The sequence below is a fragment of the Malurus melanocephalus genome, unplaced genomic scaffold (genome assembly GCF_030028575.1).
Source record: "Malurus melanocephalus ecotype Western Australia unplaced genomic scaffold, MMel_1.1 scaffold_704, whole genome shotgun sequence".
NCBI classification, from domain to species: domain Eukaryota; kingdom Metazoa; phylum Chordata; class Aves; order Passeriformes; family Maluridae; genus Malurus; species Malurus melanocephalus.
The window spans coordinates 160,869-175,619 of NW_026623936.1; the positions used below are offsets into that span (position 1 = coordinate 160,869).

Sequence of the window (14,751 nt, forward strand, 5' to 3'; positions counted from 1 at the left end):
CTGGAGCAGGAGATCTGTCAGCAGCATTTACCCGCTGCCTCTGGCATTAATGTTTTACCCTTTATCGAGGGATGCTGTGGGTTTCTCCTGTCGAGGAGGGCACCTGTGCAGTGCATGGTTAAAATCAGTCTGAGCTTCGGTTTCCCGCCGTAGAGCTCGGCAGCTGGTCGCTTTTTGGGCGATAAAGGGGCTCAGGCAATTAACAGCATCATGATGATGCTGCGGGAGCGCGGCGGGTACCGCGGAGGTCTTACCATAGAAAGCGGCGGTGCGAGCGGCCACCATGGTGCCGCTCCTTCTCCGCCTCTCTATGGTACACTCGTTTCCGGTCAGCTGCAGTGGAAACGGCGAGATGCCATTGGCTATCGGTTAGGGGGCGGGGCCAAACACCGCAGGAGGGGCGGGGTTATGCTAAACCAGGCACAATCCTGGCTCACGATTGGTCGGCGGAGAGGAGGGGCGGGGCCTGTTCCGTGAGGGGCGGGGCCTGTTCCGTGAGGGGCGGGGCCTGTTCCGTGAGGGGCGGGGCCTGGCGGCGGTAGCGGGACCCTGCCCGGGGCGACACGTGCCTGAGGGGAACTGGGACAACCGGGGGGACCGGGACAACCGGGGGGACCGGGACAGCCGGGGCTGTGGGCCCGAGGGGCTCCGACAGCCGCGCCCCGCAGGCCCGTGCTCCAGCCCCGGGCGAGTGAGGGACGCGGGGCCTCTGGCACCGGCACCGGGATCCCGGTGCTCGCGGTCGGGGTCTCGGTTCTGTCACTCTGGAGCAGCTGACACCCCTCGGGCCCCGCCGGCCCCGGTCCGGCCGTAAGCGCCAAGGCCGCTGTCCCTGACCCCGAGGCGTGTCCGCCTCCCCCGGTGCGGTACATAAAGCCCGGCCCCGCTGGGCTCYGCTGCGGCGATGGCCGGCGCGGGGGGACGAGCCCCGCTGGGTGGGTGCCGGGCTCCGGGGAGGGGCTCTGCCGGCCCTGGCAGGTGGCAGCTCGTGTGGCTTCACGCCCTGCCTGTCGTTGTCCCCTGCAGGTCTGCGGCGGTGGCTGTCCTCGGCTGCCCCGGTGCCTCGGGTCTGCGTGGTGGGCAGCGGCCCCGCCGGTTTCTACACGGCTCAGCACATCCTCAAGGTACCGGGCTGGGATGTGGCGGGGGAGGGCAGGGGCTGCCCACCGAGGGAGGCATCTCTGTGCTGCCTGGCTCTCAGCTGCTTGTGGGGTGGTTTASAGGGCTCCTGGCCCCGCTCCAGCCAGGTCTGTGTTGTTGGGGGGCTGCTTGGGCAGCCCAGACCCCACAGGGTCCTCCTGAGCCTCTTCTGTTCATGGTTCCATGAACCGCTGTCTTCACCCCTGCCCTGCCCCTGAGCCATCCATTCAGGACTCAGGTTGGTTGCTACAAGTTCATCCCGAGTGATTTTTCTAGAATCAAATAAGCAGCAGGGATCTATCTTGCTYGGAGCTGTTGTCACCGAGCAGGAATGACATTAACTGTGTGTTAAAAGTGGATGTGTRGGACTTGCTCTCCTCCCTCGTCCTTCCCCGGTTGAATTAAGACACACCGGTGATGCTTTACCTCGTGTCTGCAAATTTCAGTGCTCTGGGCAGTCGGRTCTGTTGGGAAATGAGACCTGAACACAGAGCTGGGCTGCTGGCACCCTCCAGAGATACAGCAGCTTAACCCCGTCATTAAACCGTGCTGTGTTGTCTCTGGAATGTGTCAGAAAATAGCTGTTACTAAGCCTCAGGGACGAATTTCAGGGCTGTTTAATCTCGGGAAGAGGCTGACTCAAAATACAAGATAACAAAAGCCCTGCAGCCAAACATCTGTCTAAAAGCTCCGACCCTGAGGTGACTCAGCCCAGGCCATCTCAGGGCATGGGCATCTCTGCTGGGGACTGGGAGATGTCTGGCAGGTCCCCCAGCACCCAGGGTGCTGCACTGGGGGCTTCCCAGCTGGCTTGGGGGCTCTCTGAGCATTYCCCWGGGTGTTGGGTACTGCCAGGTTAGKGTGGGAAAGGAGCTGAGGGCTGGGTAGGGGGATGGAGCCTCACAAGATGCACTTGATGGTGGTTGGGGTCACTCTGAGCTGGCAGTGACAGGTGCAGCATCATCCTGCTCATGAAAAAGCCTGCAAGAGGCTGTTTCTGGCTATGGATCWTGGTGCAGCCTTCCCTCCTGCCCCATTTTTCCCTCATTGCTGAGCTCCTGTGACCTTCCTGTCCTCATCCCCTGACTGTGCCTTTCTTCTCCCGCAGCACCATGGCGGGGCCCTGGTGGACATCTACGAGAAGCTGCCTGTTCCCTTCGGGCTCGTCCGKTTTGGGGTGGCCCCAGACCACCCTGAGGTGAAGGTTGGTGCTGCCTCCTCCCCTTTCYGTGCAGTTGAAGCTGTTACAGTGGTTACTTTGTCCCTGGGCACTTAATGCCAACCAGATCTCACCTGCTCTTTGCTGCTGCTGTTTGTCCCTCAGTCCATTCTGGGAACACACAAATCTCCTCATGGGGGCTGTGGATTCAGGCTGAAGGTGCTCACCTGGGCAGGGAGAAGTTAAAGCAGGGATTTCCCAACCATTTTCCTTTGAGCTGTACCCAGGGGTGTCTGCTGTGTCTGAGCTGGGGTGGGGGTGGTTGGAGGGGTAGGACACAGGAGATCTCAACACAGCAATACCTTGTGATGGTTCCCCTCTCATCCCTGGAGATCCTAAAATCAAAATGCCTGGATCCCTTTGTGCTGAGAGAGGAGGAGTGGACACAATGGTTGGGACAGTGTCTGCAGCACAGTGCYCTCTGTSCTGTCCCAGGCTGAGTCCAGCTGGAGCTGCAGGGGTGGGAGTGGTGGTTTTGCTGTGTAGCCCTGATGACTCAGAAGGAAAAGGTCTGGATGCCATCCTGCCCTGCATCCATCCTCTCTTGAGGACGTGGCTTTCAGGCAGGGTGGAGATGAGAGCCTGGCTGAGGGGGTCAGGTGAGCTGCAAACCTCACTTTTGGGAAKGAGTTTTYCCCTGCAGTGGGATTTATTCAGAAGGGCTGAAGGTACTGGAAAGGTCCTGTCCTCSCCAGGTGGGTGCAAAATATGTATTTTCCTTTCACGAAGGGTGGTGGAGAGAGTGCCAAGTCACAGCTGTGCTTATCTCCCTGTGAGTTATCTCTGGCTGTTGGTAGATAAAAGTCTCAGAATAACTTGGCTGGGATAAGGCRGGGAAGCATCTCAAGGCTGGAGGGGGCAGAACAGGGATCTCCCGTCAGCAGCACCCTTGGCCCTGGCTGTGGGACATAACTCCAGCTCTGTGATCTCTCTCCAACTTTGGGAAAATTAATCCACAAACACCAGAGGTTATGTCCAAAAAGGAGACAGAGGAGTCCTGTAACTTTATTTGAATAAAGGGAGAGGCCATGGGGCATTTCCATGGGGTCTTTCAAATTGTTGGAGGATGTAGCCTCCTTTTTATCCCAATTTCCTGGCCATGTTTCCCTCTCTGAATTGGCTGAGGTACTTGAGAGGTACAGGACTGCCTGAATCCCCTAATACAGACCCCCATTTAATGGGCATTCCCCCCCCTTTTTGTTGTTTGTGTCTCTGTTGTTTTTCTCTAAGTCCAGGATTTAGCACAGCCTTGGGTCAGCACCAGTCTGTGCCAATGGGTGGAATTGCTATGGAATTTATGGTTCCTCCCATTGCACCTTTCCCCTGCCAGATCTGCCCTTATCTCCCAGCAGACCCCATAATTAGTTTGTAAAGACACCTCCCTCTCATTCCTTTCACCCAGAATGTGATCAACACCTTCACGCAGACGGCGCGCTCGGAGCGCTGCGCTTACTACGGGAACGTCACGGTGGGGAGGGACGTGACGGTGCCTGAGCTGCAGCAGGCGTACCATGCCGTGGTGCTGGTGGGTACCCACCCCCTCAGAGCCCCAGAARCCCTGGGAAAGGCCTGCAGGGTTGTTCCCCACTGGGACCTCGGGTGGAGTGTTTGGGGGAGGTGTTTCTGGGTTTCCTTGTTACTGTGGAAAGCTCTTCCCGGCCTCGGGACGGCTCAGATGTTCCCAGAGATGCCCGAAGCCCTTGCAGGGAGTGTGTGCTGAGCTTGGCACTGAGTGCAGGTGTCTGAAACCTCTCCCTGTGCTGGTCAATGCCTGTTCCAGCCATGGATTTGTCCCTCCTGCTCAGTCCTCACCTTGCCATGCTCTGACTTGGCCCAAAGAGGCCAAATTTGGCTCTGGAGCCCGGGGTGATGAGGTGGATGAAGCCCCCGTGCTTGGGCCTTGTTCAGCCCCTCCACTGAGTGTCCCACCTTGGGATGGGGTGTCACAGCCATGCAGTGTTCCTGGCAGCACTGGGAGGGGAGATTTGTGTGTTTTGGTGTCAAACCCTGCTCATGGTGACACCTCTGACCGTGTCTGCTCCTCCTCAGAGTTACGGTGCTGAAGACAACCGGGTCCTGGGGATYCCAGGGGAGAACCTTCCTGGTGTTTACTCTGCCCGAGCCTTCGTGGGCTGGTACAACGGGCTGCCCGAGAACCGGGATGTGAGTACAGCCCTGTGCTCCCCTGCCTGTCCTCCCCATCCTTCTTCCCATCCCAACAGCTCCAGATTAAATCCTGAAAGGCCTGCAATTGGAAAAGATTAGCAGGAGCCATGTTAAATCCTTCTTAGATGGTAGAAATGTGAACAATTTGCACATCAGTGAGAGCGGATTAGCTCGCTCTGCACGTTGGCAGCGCATTTTGGCAGGGCCAGATGGGAACCTGTAGGGGTGATGCTCTGCTTCCTGAGGAGGCTTTTTGGTCAAAACAGCTCCTGTTCCCAGGAGAGCAGGGAGAGTGGGAAGAGGGATTGTCTGGGGTGGCTGGAGGGGCTGTGTCTGTTTGGGGAGGAGACTGGTGGGGAGTTTCCCCATCTGCATTGCCTCTTTTTGGGGCAGAGAGGGGTGTGAGGGAGTTTGGGTGGTAGGAGGGCTGGACATCATGGAGCCCACGTGGATTCAGTCCCAGCTGGGTCTCTCCCCACAGCTGAAGCCTGACCTGAGCTGTGAGACCGCGCTGATTCTGGGACATGGCAACGTGGCACTGGACATTGCCCGGATCCTCCTGTCCCCACTGCAGCTCCTCAGGGTGAGTGATGGTGCTCTGCACCACAGGGCAGCCCAGGGCCCAAATTCCCTGCCTGCTGGGTGGGTGCTGGCTCCCCCATCTCAGCCAAAACCTTGGACTCCTCTGTCTTCGGGATCTTTTCCCAGGGAAGGCTGTTGCCTCTAGGGTACACCCATAGAGTCACTGTAGGGATTGATCCAAGGCTGTGGCCATGCCTTGGGTGATGCTGCAGAGCTCTCTGGATTGCTCTGCTGGCATCCAAAAAATTGCAAATCGAGCATCATCCCTTGCTTTCCCACAAGAAGCAAAAGAGGAGTCACTTTCTCTCTTCTGCCAGCAARCCAGAACATTCTGTTGGGGTTTTTCTTTTTCTCCTGGAGCTGAGGGCAGCAGCCTGGTTTCTGCTGGTGGCACTGGGCAGACTGGTGGACCTCMTCCCTGTGGACAGCTGGGATCTGGTGTGTACCAGCTGCTCCCTACAGCTGCTGCCCCAGATGTTGGCAGCAAAGGCTTTCCCTCCGGGAGAAATGCCACGAGGTTTGTTACAGCTGTGTGACAACTTCTGTACTCATATCTAAATCAAATTAAAAAAAACAAACAAACAAACAAACTTGGAGGTGCTGCCAGCCAGTGGTTAAAGGCAGCTGGGAGCAAAAACATAGCACTGGAATGAGTGCCAGGGTGGGCAGGTAGTTCCCTGATAGGAATATTGGGCTGGAATGGTTTATCYTGGTTACTTGGTGTCCCTCCCATCATATTTTCACTGGAACAGATCTTGTAGCCTAGATAAACACACCCATGACTGAAACAGAGCACAGGATTCCTGTGAGGTGCCAATACCAGGCCGAGCCCTGGCCATGCCTGYGCTTGTGCTGGAGCTGCCTGGGGCAGGCAGGTGGGGATTTGAGCTCTGGTTTGTAGCAGGTTTCACCCAGAGCCTGTACATCACCCAGCAGCATCTGCAGGCACCTCAGAGCAGAGCTCCTGGAAGGCTGTGCTCTGTTAGCCCCAAGGTGAAGCTGCTGGGTGGATCCCCCGAGGCAGTCACGGGGTGCTGGCTCGTTACCTCTGGTGCATTATGGCCTCGGAAAGAACATTCAGTGATGAGGGACCAGCTGTGCAAATAGCTCTGTGCAAAGGGAGATGACTCCTTTCCCTCTGCATGCACAGCCAGCTTTTCTGCTGATTTTTCACCTTCAGAGGCTGTGCCTTCCCCCCCAGCTCCCTCCAGATCTGCCCTCGTCCCACTCTGCCGTCTCTGTTTTGCAGAAGACAGACATCACTGACAGCTCGCTGGCAGCTCTYGCCTGCAGCAAGGTGAAGCGTGTCTGGCTGGTTGGGAGGAGGGGACCTCTCCAAGTCGCTTTCACCATCAAGGTGAGGCTGGAGGTGCTGCTGTTTGCCAGAGTTGAGCCCCAAATTGCCCATCCCTAGTGGGGAGGGGTGGTTTGGGGGTGAGTGTGGATCCCAGGCATCCTTCCTGCACCCTGGCTCCCAGCCTGGACTGCTGGGGAGGGGGTCTGGGGCTGTTGGGTGTCCCCTCTGTGCTGGAGGTGACATCTTCCTGCCCACAATTCCCAGGAGCTGCGGGAGATGATCAACCTGCCTGGAACCAGAGCTGTCCTGGACCCTGCTGACTTCACAGGCCTCGAAAAYGCAGTGAAAGGTGAGGGAAGTGTGCCTTGCTCCCCCAAACAGGGACTCACCTTGGCAGGCCAGCGTCCAGGAGTGATCTGGAGGTGCTCAGAGTGTACCTCAGAGTAACTCTTGTTCTGTGCTTAATGCCTGGCTCGTGAAGGCTCAGTGACCATGGTGTGTCACGTCCTCACAGTGCTGGGAGGCACCAGGACAAGGGAACATTGTGTTTTTCTGTTTGTGCAGCCGCTCGGTGCTTGCACTCTGAGTGATGAGGGCAGGAAACTCAGGAGGGCCGAGGGAACCTTGCAGGGGAGCTCCCAAGGCTGTTGATTGAAGAGCTTCCTGTAGAYCTAAAAAGAAAACAGAGTTCAAGGGTGCCCAGGGACCTGCTCTCCTCCACAGGCTGCTGCCTCCGAGCACCAGCACGACAGGAAACTGCAGGCTTTGATTTGTGTGTCCCACTGGCCCCAAGCCTCAGGAGATCCCCTGGTCACTTTGACTTGCAGTTTGTCATCTCAGAGGTGCTGGACTCGCACCGACATGACAGACTCACGTACTCACACTGCCCTGACRTGGCCTTGGCCCCGTGCTGTGTCCCCAGGGGCTTTTGCTGATTCCTGTTGTGAAGATTTCTCCCTTTTCCTAGATGCTCCCAGGCCCAGGAAACGACTGACTGAGCTGATGATGAAAACAGCCCTGGAGAAGCCCGGGGAGAAGGCAGTGGAGGTGCAGGCAGCAGGGCCAGCAGCCCCCCGGGAGTGGGGGCTCAAGTTCCAGCGCAGCCCCCAGGAAGTGCTGCCCAGTGCTGATGGGACCAGGGCGAGGGGTGTCCGCATGGCCCTGACCCGCCTGGAGGTACCAGGGGGCTGCTGGGAGGCTGGGATGGAGCAGGACACTGTTGMATCCCTTGGGAATCTCTCCAAAGACAGCTCTGTGCTCCCTGTCTGGTTGGAATGGCCTCTGGTGGGCTCTTGGGGAATCTGGTACCTCCAAAAGCTTTTTCCCTTCCAAAGGGAACTCTTTCCACGTTGCTGCTGCAGAATGTCCTTGAGCAAACATCCACTTGGGGATCAGAGATGCCAAAAGGGACTGGAGGGGGCTGCTGCTCTGCACTGGTGACTCTGGTGGTCAGCAGCCTCTTCCTCCCTCTCTCAGGGCTCGGGGGACTCTGCCAAGGCCGTTCCCACTGGAGATGTGGAGGAGCTGGAGTGTGGGCTGGTGCTCAGCAGCATCGGCTACCGGAGCCTGCCGCTGGACCCGGCCGTGCCCTTCGACAGCCAGCGTGGGGTCATCCCCAACAGCTCAGGCAGGGTGGAGGGTGTCCCAGGTCTGTATCCTGGGAATTTGGGGTCATCCCCAACAGCTCAGGCAGAGTGGAGGGTGTCCCAGGTCTGTATCCTGGGAATTTGGGGTCATCCCCAACAGCTCAGGCAGGGTGGAGGGTGTCCCAGGTCTGTATCCTGGGAATTTGGGGTCATCCCCAACAGCTCAGGCAGAGTGGAGGGTGTCCCAGGTCTGTATCCTGGGAATTTGGGGTCATCCCCAACAGCTCGGGCAGAGTGGAGGGTGTCCCAGGTCTGTATCCTGGGAATTTGGGGTCATCCCCAACAGCTTGGGCAGRGTGGAGGGTGTCCCAGTCTATATCCTGGGAATCTGGGGTCATCCCCATCAGCTTGGGCAGGGTGGAGGGTGTCCTAGTCTGTATTCACAGGATTTGTTTGGGACATGTCAAGCACAGCTGGTGGGTGGGTGGGAGGCTCCATTTGCCAAGGGTGTGGATATTGCACACCTGGGGCAGTGGGAGCTGAGGGAATGAGCTGCCTCTGTCAGGGGTTGAGCTGGCCCATCTCCATCTCTTGTTTGGGGTGTCTGGTTTAGCATGGGAGGGTTTTACTGGATCCTGTTATAAAGTGACACAGCTCTTGCAGCTCCTTAGTGCTGGTCTGCAGTTTCCCAGTTTCCTGCCACAGCACTGTCCAAGGGTCTATTCCCCCCTTCAAGGTGGAGAACAGGGCAAGGACGTGTAGCCACGAGGCTCCAAGGCCACATGCTGACCCAAGCCTGGCTGCTCGTGTGCCCCTGCAGGTCTGTACTGCAGCGGGTGGGTGAAGAGAGGACCCACGGGCGTGATCATCACCACCATGAACGACAGCTTTGACACTGCCCAGTCCGTGCTGGAGGATCTCCAGGGGGGTGTGCTGGATATGTCCCCCTCCAGAGAAGGCTTTGGGGCCGTGGAGAGCATCCTGCRCAGCCGAGGTCAGTGCCAGGCTCTGTAGCATTCAGTGGGAGGGCACAGTGCWGCCAAACTGCTCCTGGATCTGTGAGGGAGCAGAGTCTGAACCATGGGAATGGGTTTTGCTGCTGTTCCAATGTTCCAAAGCCCAGGGAGAACAGGACTTGAATTCCCTCAAATATCTGTGTCATTGCTAAGGTTAATGATCACTTTCTGGGAAGGGCCATTAAAAGCAGYGCAGACCTTGGGTAAAATGTCACTGTCAGCTGCCGAGACAGTGAGCTATTGCTCTTGAGTGGTTTTCCTAGTAATCCTTCCAAGCAAGTTAGGGGAAAGATTAAAATGCCCAGGAGAGTAATTTGCTGTAGCTGTGTTTAAAGACATTCAATTAAAGTGTGTGTGTGTGTTTTGCCTCTTAAACTGTCTGAGGTTTAACAGTGAACTGGAAGCATTTTGTCCCCTGGGGTGCTTTGTGCTCGCCGTCGTTACAGCTTGCAAAGGTCTGACTGATCCGAGCCGACTGGAACCTGCCATCCCTCTCCTCGTGGTGTTGGAAATTATTTCTCCTTTGCGAGGCTGAGCCCTGACACTGTGTCGGAAAAGGGCAGCTCTGCTGCCACGTCAGGGCCCTGCCGAGGGGGAGGTGAGGCTGAACTTGTTCTCACCTGGTTGAGTTTTCTCTCCCTTCTCTCACCATCACCCCAGGGGTCCGTCCAGTTTCCTTCTCGGACTGGGAGAAGATCGATGCTGCYGAAGTGGCCAGAGGCAAAGCTGCTGGCAAACCCCGGGAGAAGATCGTGGATCCTGCGGAGATGCTGCAGATCATCGGCCACTAAGGCAGCTCTGGTGGGAATGTGGCACTGCTCCTGTGGTGCCAACCTGGGGCAACACCAGCAGGCCATGAGCAGAGCCTGGGAGCGCAGGGCTTGTGCCCAGGGCTGGGGGTGGCTCTGGAGGGGTTTGTGACACTGGGGTCTCCTGGTAATGATCAACTCTGGGTTCCCAAAGTCTCAAGAACTGAGGCTGCTGGCTGGCCTCACATCCCTGCAGCCAGCTGCCATTCCTGGGGTGATTCTTACGTCCTTGAAGCATTAATGATYGTGCAGTGCAGGTGAGGGGAGGTGTGTGTGCAGCTGGAGGACTCCCGGACAGCCACTTCCCCACAGCGAGTCACATGGAGAAGCTTCCCTGTGTCTTGCTGTCTGTCCCTTAAACTGCAAGCCAAATGGYTTCGTTGCCTTGTCATTCGTGCCAAGCAGGCATCTTTTAGTAATGATTGTTTTTAAAAATAAACCCTTCCAGAGAAGCCAAATTGGACTGACTGCTTGAGTCTGGCTTCTTTGTCCTGCCACTGCCTTAACCTGGGAGCAGCCCCCGAGTGCTGTCCCAAAGCAAGGCAGCTCCGGGTGCTCTCCACTTGTGAGATCTACACAGGCAGAAAAGGGCATTAATTTGCCTTCTGCTTCCCACAGTTAAAGCCCATCAGAGCCCAGGTTCTGTTTTATGGGGTGGACTGGGMTAAAAGCATGTAATTGCCTTGTTCCGGATCATGAAGGATCTATTGTCCATTGGTACCTGCCGGTGCTGACTGGTGCAAGCCGTGCCTTGAGCCCTTTCTCTCCTTTCACTGCTGGGGTTATTTTCTTGGCCTGTGTGTTTTGAAGCTTATTAAATGCTGCTCTTAGCCCAGATTGCCTACGGTGACGGTGTCAGGTTTTAAGCCAGATTACAAGCCGTGAGCTGTAATCTCCTCTTTATCCGTGGCGCAGGGGCAGCGTCAGCGGAGCCCCTTCCCTGGCTGTCCCCAACCCCCCCGTGCCTGCTGGAGCACTGCAGGACTGCAGCCCTTCCTCTCTGATCTGTGGAAATGGTGACAGTGGCTYTGTGATGGAGGCAGAGGGTAAATCGAGTCAGGGCAACCTCCACCTTGGCTCAGTCTCAAGGCAGTGGACTTGCCCACGGGGCATGGTTCTCCCACCTCATCTCTGTCTCCAATCAAGGAAGGGACATCTCTGACTTCTCCCTATTTTTCCCTTTTTCTCTCCTTTTCTATTTAAATCTCATTTGCAAGCTCATTAAGAAACTCAGGAAATGTGATAATGGGAGCTCGTACTCAAACGAGCAATAAAGCTTTTGTGGAACAGCTGCTCGTGTGATGTGGCTCTCCTTACGTCTCGCGGCTGATGCAGTCCTAATGCTGAACTCTTGAGCAGGAGATTACATCAATGCTGGGCTCCGAGGTGAATCAGAGCTTTGGGAAGGGGGGTGTGGAGGCCAGGGGGGCTGCACCCACTGTGGGGAGCAGCAGTTCAGGCTGACAGCCCAGCCAGGAAAGTGATGGCGAAGGGGTTGTTGTGGCTGCCTCAAATCTGAAGGTTTTGGGAAGAGGAGACGGCCCTTCCCCAGGGTTTTCTTCCCCATCGCCTTGAATGTTGATGCCAGGGTGCTTTTGTAGCCGTGGTAAAGGCCACTGTGCTCGCACTGAGCCTGGCACACGGCTGCTCCCAAACTGAGGATGCTTCAGGCTGGTTTTTGGGCTGTGATAACAGATTAACGGGAGTGTCTGTCCTTKCTGAGCTCGGTGACCTTGCTCAACCCTGAACATGACCAAAGCCCTGGGGTTCGTGCCGGTCTGTGGGAAAACCATGGGATGATGAAGGTCAGTGAAGGGCAGGGCCAGGGCACTGAGCCTCACGGGCAGAGGGAGGATGGTCACATCCATGTCAGTTCTTATTCAACACCTCCAGCTCCCCTTCCTCTGCTGCCTACGCCCCCAAGCCCCAGCCCCGTGTGCGGGTTTCTCCTGTCTCCCCATCGCTGCCGCTGCTCTCCATCCTTCTCGGGGATGCACCCAGCGCCGGGAATGTCCTTGTCCCCGGCCGCCGTGTCGTTAGGTGGCGCTGGGAGCCCGTGTCGGGGAGCGCAGGGTCCGGGGGGTGACCGGGCTGGGGGTCCCAGCGCTCCCGCCGGGGCTCCGGGCAGCCTGGGGGACCCTCGGAGGATCCCTCTCGMATTCAGGCTCTGCTTTTGGGCGTGAATAACCTTGTGTCTGCTCCGGGTGTGTCTCCTGCGGGAGGGCAGCCGTCCCTCGCCCTCCGCTCTCCTGAGCCGCCAGACGAGCAKCTCCAAGGCCATTTTCCGGCGCAGGTGAGGAGCTGGGAAGGCGACGCTGTGAGTGACACTCGTCTGCTGCTGGAAAGAGGCCTGAAACACTGAGAGCCGTCGCTGCCAGCTCTGCATGTGGATTGCCCTGCTCGGATGAGTTACRGCTCAGCTTAGCTCTAATGAGGCTGCACAAAGCTGCTGGAGGTCAGCATCTGGTGAGCGATGGCCCGGAGAGTGGCCGGGCACGGCTCCTGCTCCCCTTGYTGTCTGTCTGCTGCTCCTGCGAGGCAGCTGGGCTGGCTGTGGGGCAGAGCTTGTCACGCCGTGGGGTCACAACACAGCCTCAGCTGGGTCTTGCCACCTCCTCTYGCTGCTTTGCGCTGCCGTGCCTCAGTTTCCCTGTCTGAAGACTGTCCAAGAAAGCTTTTCACTGCCCATGGGCTCCTGCCTTGGAGTGGCAGGTCTGGCACATCCCAGAAGCTCCTGTTGGTGCAGCATTTTCCAATCGCTCCCAGAAGAYGAAGTGCAGATCTCTCACTGCTCGTGAGTTGGCTGCCTGCTGAAGTTGGCCTTTTCCAATGAGTTTTTAGAGCCCATAAAGTAGGACGTTTCCAGCGCTCTGGAATAAGGGAAAAACCAGCTCGGGTTGGATCTCTGGCCTGGCATCGAGGAGCTGTGCTGCTGTTTAAAAGCCAGCTCACGCGACCAGAAAAATGGTTGAAAAGGCTTTTCCCCAGCGTGGCTAATGGACAATTTTCCAGCCCCATCGCCGGCGCTGGCGTGGCGCAGAGGCGGTGTCCGGCTGTGTGCCGGCCCCTCGCCGCATGCATCACCGAATTGCGGCACCGGGAGCTGCCGGGAGCCGGGGCGAGCCCGTCTGCGCCGGGGCCTCGCCGGGAACAGATGGCTCCGGAGAGTGCTGACTTCAGCGCCTTGGCTGAGCGCAGCACCGGCCCCTGCCTCAGCCCACCCTGGCTGCTGCTCTCTGGGCACCTTCCTCATGTGCTCTTCCCCTCCAGATCCATACCCAGCCCCAGGCAGCGATGGGGAACACGTTGGGGTACCGAGCTCTGGGGTTGTTGGAACAGCACACCAGCCCCACAGCGCCCAGAGAGCCCCTTCACTCCAGAAACAGCATCATCCCCTCTCCCARAGAATCCCAAGCACATCCTTGACTCCCGACCCACTCATGGTTTCCACTCCCTGCCTCACAAATCCAGCTTTGCTGTGGTTCTGCTCTTGCCAAAGTCTTGCTCATGGTTCAAGGGTTGTGTAGGGTCAGGTAGTGATGCTGCAAGTCCAGATGTTTCCCCTCTGCTTGGGATGAATTACTTCAGAAATTGGCACTGCATAAGCCCATTTCCCAAGGTCAGGAGAGGAGCAGAGGTGAAGAAGATGCAAACTCCAAGCAGCTGTTTCCAGGAGTTATTTAGGGATACGACAGYGGCAAATGAAGTTGTTGGAGGGTGATGGCTGGTTACGCCCCAGAAAGAAGYGATTTCCTTCCTTCCTGGGAAATTTCCATTTCCAGAAGCTTTGTTTGCCTCATCCCCAACCTCTGGGGCAGTCCTGCAGGCACACTCCACCCCAGGAGGAGGAATTATCCCTGCAGGGATGAAAMCAGCCCTGTTTATTTTTGCTCCCTTAATTACCGCGAGGGTAGGACGTGGTGGCAGCGGAGCGGAGCTGTGCCAGGTCGGAGCTGTGCACCATGCACAGCACCATCCCCGTGACTGCTGTCCCACCTTTCTCCTTGTTCCATTCTCCGATTCAATTCCTCTTGTGGCTGCTGGGATCCGAGATACCGGCCAGCTCTGTGTGGTTATTTAAGCATTGAGCCTTGAAATCCCTGTGGGATGGAGCAGAAGGGGAGGTGGGGAAGGAAGGGTGGTCCTGTCAGCTCAAGGGGGCACAGGGTGGGGGAAGATGATCTACACCTGTGTTTAGTTCTTAAGTGAGTCTCRGAGGAATAGGTGGGCTCAGACCTTAATTTTTGGTCAGACTTCTTGGGAGGGGAAGGTTGGCAGCCAACACGCAGGATTGGGATGGATGCAGGACCGGGATGGGTGTGGGGCAGGGAACGGGTGTGGGTCCATGGCCAAATCTCAGGTGTCACAAGTGTCACTGGCAAGACTCCATTCTGGCAGAGAGACCCGTGACATCTGCTGTCAGATGCCATTAGAGAGATGCAGGTGCCTGTGGGGACAGCCCAAGCAGGCTSTGTCACCCCAGATGCCACCCTGCCCTTCCAGACCCAGCTCCTCTCCTTCCCCAAGCCCTGGTTTAGGATGCACATGGGTTAAAAACCTTCAGCTTTTTTTCTCCTACAAACAGGAGGCTGATGCTGGCATTTGCCCAGCAGAGCTGGAGATACCAAAGCCTCGGTGTGCTGCTGACCTGGCTKTGGATGTGCCCTGGGGTGGGTGCTTTGGGTCTGGGGTGCAGGTTCATGCTGGACTTGGGGGCTCCCATGGGCTCTGCAGAGCTGGAGGTCTGAGGGGACCAGAATGGAGGCGGCTGGGGCAGGAGGTGGGGCTTTACACAGTTTAGGATGTGAGGTGCCACTGGGGTTGCAATGGGCTCTGAGGAGCCTGCACRGAGCCCAGGGCACTTCTCCAACACCGCTGTTGGCCTGGGTGGGTCAGTGCAAGGCTGGACAAACATCAGGGTGCCACCACCACCCTT

At 57.4% G+C, this 14,751-nt stretch overlaps 1 protein-coding gene across 2 annotated transcripts; it reads left to right on the forward strand.

Moving 5' to 3' along the window:
- The first annotated feature begins 549 nt into the window (after positions 1-549).
- Positions 550-11,104, forward strand: FDXR (ferredoxin reductase). Of its 2 annotated transcripts, XM_057384378.1 has the most exons (12): positions 552-935; positions 1,027-1,124; positions 2,249-2,344; positions 3,762-3,884; positions 4,409-4,522; positions 5,007-5,108; positions 6,357-6,464; positions 6,669-6,753; positions 7,372-7,580; positions 7,881-8,052; positions 8,811-8,984; positions 9,667-11,104. In XM_057384378.1, exons 1-12 carry the CDS (start codon positions 905-907, stop codon positions 9,795-9,797), a joined length of 1,443 nt encoding a protein of 480 aa, XP_057240361.1. In that variant the 5' UTR covers positions 552-904; the 3' UTR covers positions 9,798-11,104. The 2 variants fall into 2 exon arrangements, with proteins under 2 accessions (XP_057240359.1, XP_057240361.1); XM_057384376.1 differs by lacking the exon at positions 9,667-11,104 and having other exon boundaries at positions 550-935; positions 7,881-8,176; positions 8,811-8,957.
- The last annotated feature ends 3,647 nt before the right edge of the window (positions 11,105-14,751 follow it).